The 18,578-nt window shown below is 36.2% G+C and overlaps 1 protein-coding gene across 1 annotated transcript; it reads right to left on the bottom strand.

Moving 5' to 3' along the window:
- Positions 1-1,524: 1,524 nt before the first annotated feature.
- Positions 1,525-17,985, bottom strand: LOC136254434 (tetraspanin-6-like). Its single transcript, XM_066047127.1, has 7 exons — positions 17,439-17,985; positions 12,795-12,959; positions 11,723-11,797; positions 8,578-8,673; positions 7,124-7,276; positions 5,821-5,904; positions 1,525-3,018 (listed from the first exon to the last, which is right to left on the bottom strand). The coding sequence occupies exons 1-7, from the start codon at positions 17,772-17,774 to the stop codon at positions 2,950-2,952; spliced, it is 978 nt and encodes a 325-aa protein (XP_065903199.1). The 5' UTR covers positions 17,775-17,985; the 3' UTR covers positions 1,525-2,949.
- Positions 17,986-18,578: the final 593 nt, after the last annotated feature.

The raw sequence follows: 18,578 nt of genomic DNA, 5'->3' as shown, positions 1-18,578 counted from the left end.
AAGAGGCAGTGCACCTCATGTGCACTAAAGCCATTAAAACTCACCAAGACAATTACAGTAGTTAGAAATATAACAAAGTGTAGCAACCATGCACTAGCTTCCAATACTGACACCACCTCAATGTAGTGTCTGTATCAAGTAGGTATATACTATGCCAAACATGGCCGAGGTCTACTTTATTACCTCAATATACTCTTCTTATCATTTTTTGGCCTCATTGATGTCTCGTTTGAGTCAGTAGCAAATGAAGCACAATAATGTAAATATAGACACTAATCAGACACGACTAATAAAATATTCAATTTTTACTGGATGTGCTATCGTTATTGGGAAGGGCTAATAAATAATTTTTTTTGTAAATGCAGTGTCAGGCAGTTGAAATTTTTGTGCTTCTAATCCATTGCTGAGCTGGCCTTAATGGTTACCAGAGTAATTCTTAGATAAAAATCTTACCCCACTCCACATATCCCATATAGGTCCCTATATAGTGGGACAGCACTTCTATTAGCTATACCAGCCAAGCAAAAAACTGTTTGTTACAATAAAAACATTATCTTCAGTCATGATGTCACTCACTATATGCATAACATTGATAATTGCAGAAGACATTCCCAGCTGAGAAGTCGAATCAGCACTAGACAAACTGGCAGCCAACAATGCTGATGAAGCATAAACAACTAGCTAGTGAAGTGATTAGAAGCATTAGCTGTGTGGCTGCAATACTTGAGTAACAAGATGATGACTTCATGTTATACCATTATAATAGGCAGTGGCTATTTCGGGTCACACTGTTGCAGCTATTGGTTGCAGCAGGTATGGATTTGATTCCAGCTCACCTGGATCCTCTTGGCTACAGGTTGTCATCCAACTCATTCCTCCACTCTCTCCACCAGCTACAGTAGATATGTGGAAAAGTGAAGGGTTATCAGAAGGGAAGCATGGATGGTTTCTATCCATATGCAATTGCACAGGGAATACAAAATTTAACATATACACCTAATAACCACATCAAGGACACTTGACGACATATACGTTGATGGAATATCTATAACATCTGGCAGTCTTTGTAAGCACATTTGCACCTATGTGGTTGGTCTTAGTGATGATTATGACCACTATTCCTATTACAATTGTTCCTGTGCCAAACAAATATCCAGGACACAATTCTCCTGCATATGTCGGTAGTCACTACTACTGTGATCTGGAGATACTGGGATATATGCACTTGATACATTTTATCCTGACGACCTTTGCAGTAACAAATAACCATGTACACTTGACTTTACATGCCAGACCCCAGTGCATTCTAGTGTAATACAGACTCACACATGCTTGACAAAACTCTATCTTATATTTGCTTAATAGTTGTGCCTCTTTGTACCTGTAATATGTAGCTATATATATATGTACACATTTACATATGTAATGCTTATTATGTTTATACTATTTCTTCCTCCTCCATTTGCTGAAAATGGAGAAATTCTAAGTGAAACAAACTATGAGATTTGGATGTATGTTACCAAATAGGGTAAAGGCACATCAGTGCATTATACATATGTTTTTATGAGCAAGATCAAGTACAATGTTTATACTCATACATGATGTTATGCATTTCAAAAGCTAGTTAGTGTATACTACATGTGTAACTGTCTCCAGCCTAGTTTACCATGCATTTTGAGAAAAACAAAATATTGGTGAAATTATGCATGTGAAAAGAGACACGTCAAAAAGTTTTGGGACATTAGCAATACATTAGCAGTGAAAGTACACACCCCTAAATTGCATAAAACGCATAAAGAGTTGCAAAATGATAGAGATTTTCCTGTACTTTCAAATAGCTAGCAACATTACATGATGGTACCCAGAAAATATGGTCTTTTAATAACTCACATACCTCTAAGGAATACTCCACCTTGTTTTCGTGGCTCTAGCTGTAGAGCATATAACCGTCATTTCACAATTTCTGAAATTGGTTATCTTTTCTCCCAATGCGTAATGTATTGTGGGATTTAGCGGTTACCCAGACTATTGGAATTCAACCTAAACTAATCAGTTTAATTAGAATATATGGCCTGGAATACCATATATATGAATTATTCTTTGATATTTTGAATGAATTTAACTAAGATTTACTGGGTTAGTATCCGTCATTTTAGTTCAAAGATGAAATATACGGAGTGTTGCTTCAAGAAAGCATCCACGTGAGTGATTTTGTTCATAGTGCACGTGGTTGTGTTCTTGATTGTATAAGCCTATATAAACAAAAACTGTATTTCCCAGTGCTCAGTTTAGTGGGATTTGAGCTTACCGTGTCAGCTGAAATGCGGAATTCCACTAAAATTTGTAAATTTATTTTATTTTATTAGATTCTGAATCCAATGGACTATTTTTGATATGATATGCAACTTTTAATGAAACCATTACTCCAGGAAGCCAGTCACTAAGCAATTAAACCTATAAATCATTTTTATTTGCCTGCTAAAGGAGAGTTTGAAATAGCCCCAATGGTATGAATGTCCCATGCGCTGGCAGAAAAAGTAAACAAGATCATTGTCATTTCTTCAATAAATTTCATACATGTATGGCGCAAGTGACTACAGGGGTAAAACCATACCTTTGTTGATTTGCCAATCCGTGCATGGTAAACTTTTTAAGCTAAATACCAATGCTGTATACTAAAAGCTGCAAATGTAAGCACCTGTAGTTTATTTTCAGTATAATTGCTCTTCCTTCTGTCTAGCACTATAATTCCAAAACTACTCACCACAATAAGCTGAAACTTTGTTGATCCATTCCTTGAACACTGTAGATAATGCTGAGGGTAAAGAAAAAAAGAAATTCAGAAGTTTTGTGAACTAGGCAGAGTTTTGCGGAGACAGTCACATTATGTAATTGATACTAAAAAGTACACAAAATTTACAATTATCATAACAAGTTCAGCTGTTACTTTTAGACCATTTCGTAAGTGTCACCATCCTTGATGCGCATTACTGTGAATGCCATCACTACAGCAATTATCTGTGAGTAATAATATTACATACTGTAGTTATACTGAAAGGAAATAAACAGTTTAAATGTACAGCAGTGTTAATGAAATTCAACATTGCACATAACAACTTCAAAATCCCAATGTTAGTTGCTTTCATGCAAACCATGCCATACTGGCTTGCTATAAATATTGTGCAGCAGATGAAAATACATGGAAACACACACAACCCTGAGGGAATTATAATGATTAGTGGTGCATACATGGGATACTATGGCATAGAAATGTTTATAAAAGCATAGGGAGCAGGTTTCCTTGGGTTCTGGAACCCCTCTCTGAAATTTGAAATTGTAGGTTAGGAGCTGGAACACTGAACTAGTGAAGTTTGGCAGCACTAAAATACACAACAAGAAAAAGAACAGTGCAGCACAGCACAACACAGCTAACATGAAACTTATAAGATAAAGTGAGCATACATGAAACTATAAGGAAGAACATCTTTAAATCATTGAGATGCTCTAATAAAACAGTCAAATATAACAGTCAAACTACTCTAATAGAACATTCATCATAAAGGTGACATCATGTGGAAGGATTTAATAACACATATGTGCTCATAACAAATTTAATGCACATAATGATAGAGCCTTCATCACCATGTAACTACTGTTAGTACAAAGTTGGTGATCATATAGCAGCAGTCCATTAGCCTTATTGCTAGCTACCATGCAACAATTATCATACACCTCAGTATAAAACAACTGTAATCAAAAATTATAACACAACACCCATGTAAACACAATGCAAAGCGAACACATGGGTGATCACTAGTCTTTTGTGTATCTCTTCAACACAATGATTACAAGCAAGGTAAGATAGTTGCTTCACTGTCTGACATGGTGACGAAGTACACATTGGTAACCATAGCCCTTCAATTATTGTATTTGCTTGAAGAGATCTAGGCAATTTGCCCATCCCATTACAACCCACCTGGGTATGATACCTAAACCAAAACTACAAGTTAGTGTGTAGAGTTATATAGATTACTACATGGCAGCTTGTCCAGTAGTGACTGTGTATAAGCTCGCTACAAAGTGCTGGGTTAATCACTTGTGCCTGCAACCCACCTGGGTATGAAGCCTGGGCAATGGGACATAAGTTGTTGTGTAGTGTTATTCAGCTACTTGTTTTTGTAGATACATATACTAGAAGTTGAAGCTTTTTTTATTAAAATAAAGATGCAGATTAATTAGTGCAGACATCATGATTTATGTATTCATGGAGGTATCCATTTCCATCCATTGCAGGCATACATTTGGTTGAATAGAACCAGAGATTCTTTGCCTTGCACTGAGGTACTTGGCAGTAGTCATTAAATGGACATGAAAGAAAAAATAAACAAGGAAGTTCAACTATAACTCAGAATCTCTTCATATTTAGTATCTGAATCTTGAGTTTTATATCTTGAATGTATTTGATTCATTTGAATCATTTTGTCTGGATCATCAGGTCTGATCCATAATAACTTTTTAGTTTGACAATGTTTAAAGTAACACATTATATTCTAATCCTGCAGCAGCCCAGTTTCTATTGTGAGCCATGCTCATTAAATTAGGGTTGCGTGTTACTGTCTAGGTCTGTAAGCATACCGGGAGCCACGTCCATTTATCAGTTGTGCTGCAGTCTATCATACAGTGCAATAGTACTGTTATTGTATTGTATAGTAGAGATGATGAAGGTTTGGGCATGGCCAATGATAAAATATCACCAAAAAACCTGCCTTGATTTCCTGTCTGATTATTTTGGCAGTATTGGTTGCAAGCCCAAAAGATTTACCTGCAACATTTTCGTCAAATTGCCACAGAATTTTTTTTATAAACATTTGACAGAATTTTCTACCACGCCTGCTTGCCTAACTAATGTGTTTTGTCAAGTGTAGCAGAAAAGTGTTCTTTCACAGAAATGCTTAGAATTCACATAATAAGAATCTTTTGGCGTATTGATAGCCATACAATACATGTGCTATTGTGTTACTTTTATCCTTCATGGCAAAGCAGCAATCAGTCAAGCACAGTATAGCTTCCATTTCTAGGAGTACATGTCACTACACAATGTTATTGCACTGGAAATGGACTACTTGTAGAATGGTATGCACAAGTTTACATGCAAGTAAACTACCATCAACTAATCCTTGTGCATGTCAAAAAAATTTGAATGGTAAAATGCTCAACTAGTGGGGTAGAATTTAGATTAAATCAGGCCAAAATCCCTTAGTAATCCCAGTAAGGGGTAGTGGTGTACAGGTAGGTGAAGTGATGCCTCTAGCAAAAATCATGTACACCCTTCAGCTAGCAATCACAAATCAACAAAAAAAAACCTAGCAATTTCCACCTACATGAACCCATGTCCACTAATTGATTGCTATAGTATATCATAGTCTAGCCTTGCAGCAAGCCAGCCTATTAAATAGTGAGCCACACCCTCTTATTAGGAATGTGTAATATAGTCTTTAGGCATATGTGGAGTCACGCCCACTTATCAGTATGGTGTGTTGAAATTTGTAGGTGTGCTAAAGCCATGCTCACTTGTATATAGGATACATGTTTTGCTGCCTGTAGACTTACATGTAGCCACACCCACTAACTGTTTGTTGATTATAAAACTTACCCTGTTTTGTTAAGATACACTGGTGGACTGCTGAAAATGTATCTCCTTGCATATACCTCAGTTTTATTTTAAAAAATGGGTCAGATTCAGTCATCCCCATTGTGTTTATTTATTTTGATTATAACCTACAGTCATAGCTACAATATGTACACAAACACATTTCTTACCATCAAGATCAAAATGGCAATAGAAAAACCAGCCACTGCTCCTATCTGGTCAGATACTTTATCAATAATGGCATCAGCACAACCCTACAACAACATTTACCACATAGTACATAGTACTTCCATAAGCAAAACATTGTTATTTTGTTAATGAATAATTGTATGTTGTTATATGTATCTGATTTTTACATGATGACTCCAGTCTGTATTTACCTATTTCTCTGAATTATGTCCAACTACAACGGTTTAAGTTATTATCCACAATCCAATTTTCAATGCTTGTATAACTTTCCACAAGAGTTTCTCTAAAACTTTCGCTACTATAACATCTACACTCAGCTGTGTAAAAAGGTGTGGCCTTCAAGGAGGCGGTTGAGAAAAGGCTCCAATGATGTTAATGCTAATCAGTTTTTAAAATGCACAATGAGTTTACATATTGAGCCTACAATGGTGCACAAAGGACAGAAAGGGAACCTCTCTTTGGGCATGTCCCTTCAGGAAATAGGCATGTCAAAATTGCATGTTTTGTTAGAGCAATTTTATCCACCACATGGCAGCTATGAGTACGTAAACTAGTCAATTGTATAAGTATGTGCCCTTAATTTTACACAGTACCAATATCCCATTACCTTGAATCTTGTCATAGGTGTATTTAGGGTTTTCCTGGGGTTCCGGAAATCCCTTCAAAATTTGAACTTGTGGGCTTGCAGCTAGAGCGCCAAACCATCATAGCTTGGCTGCACAAATATACATAAAGATGGGAATAGAGCAGAGCTACATGTAGTGCATGTAATAGGAACCTTGCACAAAAGGGTGTTAGGGAGAACAAGAGTATAAGTTTAACTATACAAGGAAAAACATTAATAAAGTTTGAGATACTCTAATAGAGCAGTCAGATGTAATAGAGTACTCTAATAGAACATTCATAACGGATTTGAAGATATAATTTTATTTAAAAATAATGTAATGACACTATTTAAAATAATGTAAATGTTTAACTAGCTTGAAGCATCAAATTGTGAGTTCTATAAACTGGAGAATTTGGATATAGTTCACTACAGTACTCCTGACCATGCAGCCATATTAACACCATAATTGATAGGACTTAAAGGGAGCTAAGCAACCAAGCATATATTTAAGATCATAGTTTGTATGGTGTTAATATATAGAGCATGAACTAGCAAATTTTGAAGTATTTGATGTTCAAAATTTAGGGTGCTGTCCCTGCATCAATAACTCGCTACCAAATCTGGAAACTCCCTTGGATAAATCCTGGATAGGCCCCTGGTACAACAATAGTACTTACCTGTCTCCACACTATCTCTTCACCTGGAACAATATATTCACCTGAGCACCCATTAATTTTAGCACAACAGGATACAGGTATTACGCCAACAGTATCATTACGCCATTGTACAGGCAGCCAATCCTCAAATGACTCAACTCCACAGCAGTGTACCTATAAAGACAATAAATTGTAAACTGACTTCCACTGTGTGCGTCATTAATTATATATAAACTCCTGCAATTAAAGCCAGCATGACTTTGCTAATAATAGTCCAATAGTATTGTTCCTAGCTTTTAATACGGTATCTTGGACTTACCAACAATTATATATACAAACTTAAAATGTATATACTAGTAGGGACTGTTACAATGAAAAGTACATAAACAAGAGGAATCATCACCTGAAGGCTGATGTGCAATGTATTTCCTATTTTATCCCATACAAATCAAGGGCAGATTAGGAGGTGCATGGGTGGCTGAAGTATCCTCCCCTGTTCAAAATTTTACTATGTGCAAATAGTAGAAGCTACAGTACAGGTGCAATTACATCTAAAGCATACATGGGCAATGGAAAAGAATGAGAAGAAAAGAGCTACTTTTTTCTAGGAATCAACAAGAGGGATATTTCAGGGGTAAAATTACTAAACATCAAAATTCTCTCTAATAAAACAGTCAACTATTCTAATAAAACATCTATCAATAAAACTATAAAGAATATAAAGACCAACTCCTAGACCCATTGAACTTTAACTTTGAACTCAAACCATATTGCAACATTTATGCTGTGTTCTTTATGAATTATGAAGGCTAGTTACCACTGCTAGAATGATTTCATTTCAATAGCTAAAGTGGCTCACATGTAATGCTTATTATAAAGTTCAGTCAAATTTTTTTGCCAAATTTGATTTCAAAAAGCAAAATTTTCCTGTGAGGACATACCCCAGACCTTACTAGATAAAGCATACTCTGCATGCATGCTGAGCGTGCTTCACACATTGTAGCTGTATCAACCAGTTGCCACTTTTCTTAGCTTCCAATATAGATGCCCCTAGCTTAGCACCCCCGTTTTGGAATCCTAGATCTGTCCCTGTAAGTAGCCATAATTCAGGTACAGATTAAATTTGCACTCCACGTGTTATTTAAGCACCTTTTATTGTAATGATTTCTTACATTTGTCTGTTAGAGGGTTTAATTCATCATTAGTGAACTTCTGTAAAACTGAAAGAATGGCTGAGCCTTGACTGCTAGAAACATGGTGCAAAAAGCGCCATGTTTCTTCCCACTAGGGACATGTAGGAAGGGTAAAGGTGGTAAAGCAGAAGTCTGGTTTTGCCACTTATTACCACCAACTAATGAATGCAAATAAGATTTATATAAGTTACATATGAACACCAGAAGTATAAATGTAGAAATAATATAGAAGCACATTATGTTTATGTAATATCAAGGTCATTGGCAGTAACCTATCCTTACAGATTTCTGGGCATCATTCCAAGCACGAAGGTAATCTTTGTTATGTTCCGTCCTATTCAAAGTTCTGTATGCATCATCATGGAGAGTGTCTTCAAGCTATACAATGATAATATGTAGTATGTAATAAAACCTGAAAAATTTATCGAATGTTTATACATATCACTTTATACATAGTACATAATTATTATGTATGTATGTTTCATATATAATATATAGATTTATGTACAGAGATGCACCAATATGATTTACCAATATACCAATAACCGATATATTAGCTACAAAATTACCGATTCTGATAATGATATCAATATTTATTAGTATTGGGTTACATCTGAACGTAAAAGGTTCTCAATATGGACACTACAATAAATGTTAAAATGTTGAGAAAAAAAAGTGGTTGCCAAAATGCAAAAAAAAAACTTGCGAAAAGGTACAACGAAAATGGTCTGAGCAAAGAAAAAACACCTTCACTTGGGAATCAAACCCTTGGCCACTGTAAAACAGGTAGTATCTGAAGCCTTGCGCTTTACCCACAGTGCTTCAAGATGGAGCATTGAAATTATAGTACTTAAGTAAAATATCTGCTAAAAAGACCAATACTGATATTGAGATATCGGTAACAATACTGATATTGAGATATCGGTAACAATACTATATTGAGATATCGGTAATACTGATATTTATATCGACTAATACTGATATTTATATTGGTGCACCTCTAGTATCTACCAATAAACCAATATGCATTTGATAGCAGCAAATGCATGGGAGAATGTTACCTCAGAGATTTCAATACAATGATTGTCTTGGCAATCATGTATCTCTTTGATTAGATCTATCCCATAACCTTATTATTTGTTTATTTATTTATTTATTAACGATCTTGTTGCATCCACAACAGAAGATACATACATACTCGTTCATATACAAATTAAAAAGATTGATTGTATATTGCAGCTGATATGCATATGCTGGTACAGTCTACTAACACCCAAATTTAATAAGGTCACCTTATTATTGAGGAGAGTGTAAAAAAAATTGTGCACAAGTATGGCCATGATTCAAATGTGTACTTTGGTAGACTTTTTTAGTTCGTTGGAACAGGCAGTGATGGAGGATATTATAGAAGGTGATTTCCAAGGTTCTTAGTTTTTAAACCAGGCGTGTGCCCACAGCCAGCCACAATTCAGCTGTAGGTGCATAATTGGTTTCCTGAAATTATTTTCAAAAACATGTGTATGTATGTATGTATATACATGTTGTTTGTCTTTCCACACCCCCACGTGATCAAAACTTTGTACACTACTCGATGTCTGTATGTGAGATACAAAGGTTGCATAATCCAGGGAAAAATATCTTGTAAGGTTTCCAAGATTCTTGCAAGAAAAGAGACATTTTCAGTGTAAGATTCTTACAAACTGTGAATCTTGCAAGAAAAGGGACATTTTCAGTGCAAGATTAGTGCATGTTTCTTGCAAGAACAGTGCAAGGATCTTGCACTGCAAATCTTGCAAGATATTTTTTCCTGGGAAAGTCTGTTCTAAGTTTCACTTTAAGGTGGTTAATTCATAAAAATATGATTAAATCTATGTGGAAAATTTCCTAATTTGGCATGTGTACAGAGAGTGGTAAAACGTACCAAGTGTGACTTAGATGGATCTGGCTGGGGAACTGAAAGAGCATGAAACATTTCAATTTCTGTCTGACAATACTAGATGCAATCTCAGAACTGCCATTTTCAAAAATTTCTCTAAGATCCCATAGAAAAGTTTGCATGGATTATCAGTGGTAACCCTGACCACAGCAGTCTGGTTCTAGGGTATTTCACCAGTTACCAGAAACTAGTCGGCTTAAAAAAACAAGAAAAAGAAGAACAAAGAGATAACTACTTTGTTAAGGTTTCAGATCTTTTTGAAAAGATCTGGAATAGTACGTTTCAACTGTGAAACAATGCAGTGGCATGATTTTTACCCACTACTAGCTATAGTTAGGCTATAGACCTAAAGATCAAAGCATTCTATGTGTACCATTTTAATTAAACAAGACTCCTAAATTAGGCTACCTCCCATTAGATCTCTCTGTTGCTTCTATCTTGGGTTGTTCACTACTTGATCTTCTATTTGCTATCTATATACCTCCATTAACTAGTTACATAGTATTATAACCTTTTACCTCAGCACCTCAAAAATATTTTCCCTTGGCAAGCATTGTACATTTACAATAGTACTGTATAGTAGGGACTACAAAGGTGTGGGCATGGCCCATAAAAAAACATCACCCAAAAACCAGCCTCACTTTTCCCTGATGACACTGAAGTATTGGTTAAGTAAAACTAAGCCCAAACAAGCTTTCAGATCAACCCAAAACACTTGCAACAAAATTTTAAAATGAAATCTTCTACTGACTGAGTAACTAACTGACTGAGTAACTAACTGACTGATGCCTTCAGACAAGTGTAACTTGATAATGGCTAAGGCTATAGGCTTGATTTTTCACTGTTTGACGTCTCTTCAGCCAGACATATGCCTTTTGGCATACTGCAGTGCATGATAGTAAAACAATAAGAAGTGTTATTTCTCTACTGTGCATTTCCATAGTAGGGATATAACACTTCTTAATGTTTTACTGTGATTTAATATCATGCACTACTCCAACTTGTTTCAGTACTTTTTATCGATGTGCTATGGTCCCTATTCTATTTGAAAATTTGAAAGTTTTCGTGCAGTTGTTGGTTAACTTTTTTTGCAAAATAAAATTATTATGACTGGTGAACCCATGTATACTGCATCGAGAGAAAAAATGGAGCAGTGCACCCCAGCTATCAATTATCTTCTGAAAACTGAGTGAAGTATCCATTACGCTTCATTGTCAGCTATGTTCAACCCGTTACACAGCATTATGAATCAAGAACCATTTGAAAAGCACCTATGCAATCAAAGTAGCCACTATGAAAACTATGGACAATTTACATTACAAAGGGAAGCCATCATGTGCTACTGCCAAATTGACACCTTTCACTGTCAGCAAACATGAATGGGACACAAAGAAGGACACTGGTAAGTCCATGAAGAAAATTCCAATTTTTTGTGTACTTTACATATAGCTATAGAAATTACACACATAACTCATAATGTGTTATACTTACTTTATCCTTATGCACATAGCCAGCAATTGCTCCACCAGATGCAATCAAAATTATAGCAGACATGCCAACACCATACTATAAAAAATCAAAGTGACAAAAGTACCATTCATATAGCTACACTCAAAATACAAAATGTTGACAAATATATCAAATTCTGATAGCTACTTAAAAGCATTATACATACATAACTACTTTGTTAACTAATTGGAACAATGTTACTGAGTTCATAGAGATGAATGACAATGAATGACAATTTTTTTTTTCGAGGCCTCCGGGCAACTTAACAATATCAATAAGAGCTTATAGTTTGTAGTTTGAAGAAAGCTTTGTTAGAAAAGAAGTTTGGCATGGATGAATAAGGATATCAAGCATCGTATTTAGTTTAGCTACCACCTTTATATTGAAGTGCAATTAGTAGACCACCATAAAATAACACAATGTTATAATAGTACCTACGTACATACTGTACAAACAGAACTGGCTAGTTAGGATTATTTTCTTTATATACAAGTCTCCCACATTTTTAAACAGGAATCATATGATTTAAGATCATGTGATACAGCTTTAGAATTTTCTTCTGACACTTGATTTCATTGCTGCTAATTTTGGTTGAATTGGACTCTCGTGAGGGCTGTGTTAACTGCAGTATATTTTCTTAGAATGATGTTCTGAAACAACCGGATAAATTTCTTTGCACTTGCCAATACCTGGTACAGCCTGTGCTTTGAGTCCTAATCCATCAATAGTTTTAAGAAGTTACAGGCTCAACATTTACCATTGATGGGAATGACAAATTTTGTCATATTGTACATAAATGTACAGTATCTAATCTAATAATAAATTCTATATTAAAGATGGCTTGTGTTTGAACTATCCTGCATAAAATTAACGTATGATGTAGCTTATGATTGGCCAGATTCCTTGGCTAAACTGGCAACAATAGAAAAACAACTACAATAGGTATGGATTATAGTATATATTACAATTAGCTAATATTCAGGATGTGGTGACAACACCTTAAAATGCAGACAAACTAAAATTAATATCAGTTATTACATAAACATTCCCTTACAAATCCCAGCAATATTCGGCCAATCAATTTTGAAGCACAGAAGACCCCAAATATTCCTGTACTTCCCACTATGAGTATGAAGGAACCAACAATGGCCAACAAGATTGCAGCATTGTTATATCTGTCATCGTTTCCAGAAATGTCCAGGTAGTCACGATCAGTACTCTAAATAAACAACACAATAATTATATACGTAGGATATATACTATAATAGTAGTAATGTAATAGCAAGAGTTCATTATATATATATATATATATATATACTGAGGAGAGTATCCTACTCCCATATACCCTGTAGAAGGGCATATTGTGAAGATATGATGTAATGACAAGTGTTGTGGTTTGTAACACATTATGAGCAGCTGTAAAAGTGCAATAATTATTGTGAAACACTTGCAATGCTCAGGATGGTCGTGTTCGCAAATGGCCTAGCAAGAAATGTATCATACAGTTCTCTAAACCCATGAAGGCACTGCACGTTTGCAGTTCAGTGAGAAATGCTGAGAATTTAAGTTAGTTCAGTTGCCAGTGATATTGTTTGGATGCATTCAATCAATGACATAATCACTTATATACAAAGGCAAACTCTGATGTATTGTATCATAACTTCATGATACACCTTGGTTATCAAACCATAAAGGAGTACTAACTGTCTTTGGAGACTTGGGTTGAGTACATTGCACATTGTTTTCCTTCATGGTAATCTAAGTGATTGGTATAAACACAGCAGTGGTTGGGCCTCACCCTTTCAGTCAGGATGTTGAGAAGTTTGTTGACACCAGCCATGCTAGGTGAAATGCTATATTATGCAAAAACACTTAATCAGCTTCAAGCATTACGAGCAGTTCCACCTGACTGACAATAACCAATAATTGAGAACAGGTCACTTTTACAGCTTCTGCAGCGGGATGAAGAAAGCTGCAGAATTTGCATGTAAGAGTCTATATAGCCTAGGGTCCGCAATGAAAAAAATTGGTAGTCATGAAATTGCCTCCCTACTATTTCAGCCTGAAGGGCGTATCAAAGTATTTTTTCTATGTACCAATAAAACTTATTTATCTTTCTCCATACGACAGGAATCGCGATTGTTTTGTGCTGGAAATTGTGAAGAATTGCATGCTCTCCAGATGAAGCATGGGTTCCTTCCCATACTTGGCATATATAGTCCAGGTATATACCTGATTATAACCCACAGCAGAAATAAATCGATTTGCTACTGTAGATTCGGTACGGAGCTACTCTTTGCCAAAAATCGGCCGAAAATCACGTATTTTTGGATTCGGAGCAACCCAGCAATCAACAAAAGGAAAGCCCACAAACCTTCACTATACAGCAATATAGTTTGGTTATCACTTCATGCACAGCGCAAGTTTCATATGGATCTGAACTTTCCTTCCATCAAACTAAGCGGCATAAAATTTCTTCTTAGAGTGTCTGAGACTAAAATGGGAGGTGCAATAACTCCAAGTTTTAGTTTCTCCAGCAAGTGATTTAGGTTTCAATATTATGTTGTGACCACCTAATGGTGTTAGTTTCCAACCAGAAATGGATCACATAATTATGGATTGATTTTTCATTTGCATTATAGCTATACATGATTAGCTATGTAGTGGTACAATCCAGGTAAAATGTCACTAGTATTTTTATCAACATTTGACTGAGACACAACTGGTGAAGCATAGAGTTAGGTATAGTAAAACTCGGGTCCTACCAAAAATGGCAGGGTTGTTTGTATGTAAGATCAAGATACTCTAATAGAGCAGTCAAGCAAACAGTCTCCAGTCTATCAACTATTCTGTTCTCTTTAGTAAGAAAGCGGAATCCATAAACAGGAAGAATTAAATATCAGGGTAAAAGTGCAATTGGAAAGAAACCTCAACAGTATCAGATTACTGGTTGGGGTACACCGTAAATGAATCCACATTATGAGTGCATGGCTATACCCAGAGGCAATATTTATAGACAAGATTAAGTAATAAGAATAATTATGCTGCTAGAGTTTCAATTCACTACAATAGCTGCAGGGGCATTTCAAAAAGAAATATTGGTATGAATTGGCCACCTTGCACTACTAAATGGCACAACACACAATTTTGATTAATTAGCTATACCTTCATAACTGTAAGTTTTGTACATTCAATAATTGTAATGATTTGTATAGGTCCATATACTGCTAAGCAAAAATTCATCACACAAACTGGCTGTCAAATTTTAATGGTAGAAATATCAATCTATTGTGCAAAATTATAATTTTCCTGTTCTTTAATTATACTCTCTGGTGGAGGCTCGGCACCAAGGGCGTACACAGGAATTTTGAAAAGGGGTTTCCTTCCACTACAGCTAAGTGACTGTTATATTAGAGTAGTTCATATTTCCTGACTGCTTTATTAGAGTATCTTGATCTTTTCACCAAACTCACAATTCAGAACAATGCTATAAGTGTTACTAACTATTATTTAACTGTTTAAAATATGTCCTGTTCCATGATAAATTCCAGATTCTGAAAACCTGAAGTTTCAATTTCTTAATGTTTCAAGTACTGTGTAAAATCCAAAGGGGTTTGAAACCCCTGGAAACCCCCCTCCGTACGCCCCTGTGCACAGTAATAAATACAATACAATACATAATTTTAATGGTACAAATGCATAACTATATAATTATATTTTAATTAATTTTGCAAGCTTTTAAATTTCTGTTTTGCTTGTAGGATGTGCATGCAATTTTATGTTGATCTATAGACTATATATTTGGTAACACATTGCATGTGTGAGATGTAGACATTTACTACAGATATCCTTTTTATAATGAGTCATTAGTTTACGAACTTATGATACTCGGTATAACATTCAGTTTCAATGGCCTATGTCTTCCCACTACGGATCTATTTCCTTAAATGTGATTTAAAATGTAATTTCTAAAGTACATGTAATTTTCTTCAATGAATACACCTCACATAAATTCAGGAATGGCTATACACATACATAGACAGCTCTACAAAGTGCATGTTATACATATATTATAGAGCACTCAGTACATTGTGGTTGTTGGTATAACAGTTATCCAACGGACCTTTGGTTCGGTTTCACACGATAAAGCCAAAAATAAGTAACATCCTTCAGCTATGGGTGAAAAACCTAAAATTTCTTGTTTGTTAAAGGCCCATATATATATAACATAGCACAGAGTGACTGCCTGCAGCCTATTGTTAAAAAAATAAGATTGAGGACATATCTCCTTTACTTTTAAGAAGAAATTAAGTACAAACTAGCTAAACTTATATACCACTGATGTAAATGATTTTTGTTGGCACTAAAAATATATAGCTAGTATATATATGCAATACTCTTTGTCAGCTGTCTGCTTCAAATCTGTTAAAATACCACAACTGTTTATATGACTGTTCTATTAGAGTATCTCGATCTTGCATGCAAACAACCCTGCCAGGACCCAAGTTTTACTGCGCCTAAATCTAGTAGCTTCATCAGTGGTGTCGCAGTCAGATGTCGATAAAATACTAGTGAAATTTTCTTGGATTATACCACTATGTAGCTAACCATATATAGCCATAATGCACACGAAAAATCAATCCATAAACATGTGATCCATTTCTAGTTGGAAACTAATACCATTAGGTGGTCACAACATAATATTGAAGCCTAAATCACTTGCTGGAGAAACTAAAACTTGGAGTTATTGCAGCCACGCCTCCCATTTAGTCTCATACGCGCTAGGAAGAAATTTCATGCCGCTTAGTTTGATGGAAGGAAAGTTCAGATCCATATGAAACTTGCGCTGTGCATGTATAGTGAAGGTTTGTGGGCTCTCCTTTTGTTGATTGCTGGGTTGCTCCGAATCCAAAAATATGTGATTTTTGGCCGATTTTCGGCAAAGAGTAGCTCCATACCGAATCCACAGTAGCAAATCGATTTATTTCTGCTGTGGGTTATAATCAGGTATAGACCTGGACTATATATGCCAAGTATGGGAAGGAACCCATGCTTCATCGGGAGAGCGCGCAATTCTTCACGATTTCCAGCACAAAACAATCGCGATTCTTGTTGTATGGAGAAAGATAAATAAGGTTTATTGGTATGTAGAAAAATACTTTGATATGCCCTACAGGTTGAAATAGTAGGGGGACAATTTTGTGATTATCATTTTTTTAATTGTGGACCCTACCTAGACCTATCAATACAAAGACACAGCAAGAACGGGAATTTTCTTTGTGGAAAAATCCAATCTGATTGTGATTGTTTGCTAAATAATTATCACATTATTGTGACAAGCCACGCCCCTAAGTTTATTCCCGCCTCCACCCCCAGCACAAAAGGCATGTGTGCTGGACACAACTTATACAAACAATAATGGGGATATTTAAAAGTCTCTGGGGCCACTAACAAGGCCCAGTTCTGGGGAAGCATCAGATGATCTGTAAGAGATGGAACAGCTTCCCCGGATGCACATAGTTGCAGATCTTAAAAGAGAAAATGATAACAAGCAACGAAGCCACGCAAGAGTGCTGCTGTAGGTCATGGTGTTGCGTTTGGATAGTAAATCAGCTAAACGGCGATAAAAAGTGACTGCTTCCTTGCCCATACCCCCAGTTGTTGAAAAAACTAAAGGAGTAAAAGATGCCAACTCCACCTCACGGACACAGTCACCATATTCCCTCTTCTTCTGTTGCTCATGACGTCTATATACAGATGGAATAGAAGCGTTGCGGCAGCTCTGTCCATTTGGATGGAACACCCTTATATCAAAAAAGGCACTTTGCCGCTGCCCCCAAAATCCACGAGCATAAATATCAGCTCTGGCATCATCTTGTTGGTTGGCAGACTGAGGAGTAATCACTTCTCCACTGAGAGATTGAAGAGGTGGCTCGATGGAAACGTCATTACAAACCTTAGACAGTAACTCAGCTCTGATGTCACGTAAATCATTATGACGTACGAATGTTAAGCCACCATGTCGACATATCATGGCATGATTAGTAGAAAAATTGGCACCACAAACACAGTGACTAGGAGTATTCAGTAAATTCCAACCATAACGCAGGTGGAGCGCATCCCAGAACTCCTGTTTAGTAAGATGGAAACCTTGATCTTGTAGTGGCAGGGCTAACAACCATGAAGAGGCTCCAGGTTCACTATTCAAATCAACAGTTCTTTGAAGTTGTGTAGAGAGACTGTTCTTAATCTCGTCTTAATCTCCAGGGCATGTTCCTTAGTCCCATACGCCTGCTCTGATGGACCTGAGCCTTGATGGATCGAGTATCAGGGTGATGAGCACAAACAGACTGTTTAATGATTAGTTCTTTCAATGGAGCAGTAATCTGTTGAGAAGCAGCAAACTGTGAATCACAAATGGTAGTGGGATTAACCACACCCAAGCCACCAAAACGACAGGGAAGAGAAACCAAGGTACGTTCAGTAGTGGAACCTGCAGTACGTCCACTGAGTGAGGGAAGAAGCTGCAAGCGGATAGCATCTTCCAATGGCTGAAAAAAGGAGCTAATACCAGGAATAGTTCTCGTCAGGTAGACCCAGCGACCAATCAATTATACATGATCCTCGTGTGACCGCACACAAATAACCACCACAAATACAAATGACTTACTGCAGCCCATATTCCAATGCCCAAGGATGCTACTCCAAAGCACTAAAGAATCAATTAAGTATATGAGACAGTGCACCTCGCGTGCACTGAAGCCTTACCAAGACAAGTATGTTAATGATAATCAGTCCGTTCTTACTGATTTTAACACACAGACGTTTCGTTTCCATT

The sequence above is a fragment of the Dysidea avara genome, chromosome 4 (genome assembly GCF_963678975.1).
Source record: "Dysidea avara chromosome 4, odDysAvar1.4, whole genome shotgun sequence".
Lineage (NCBI taxonomy): Eukaryota > Metazoa > Porifera > Demospongiae > Dictyoceratida > Dysideidae > Dysidea > Dysidea avara.
Note: the sequence above shows the minus strand (reverse complement) of the source record. Positions and strands in the feature narration are given on the sequence as shown.

Coding starts and splice junctions, on each gene's coding strand:
- LOC136254434 (XM_066047127.1), bottom strand. CDS start 17,774: ATGATATGTCGACATGGTGGCTTAACATTCGTACGTCATAATGATTTA. Junction 8,674..11,722: donor GCTATGTGCATAAGGATAAA/GTAAGTATAACA, acceptor ATCATTGTATAG/CTTGAAGACACTCTCCATGA. Junction 5,905..7,123: donor AAGAGATAGTGTGGAGACAG/GTAAGTACTATT, acceptor ATGTTGTTGTAG/GGTTGTGCTGATGCCATTAT.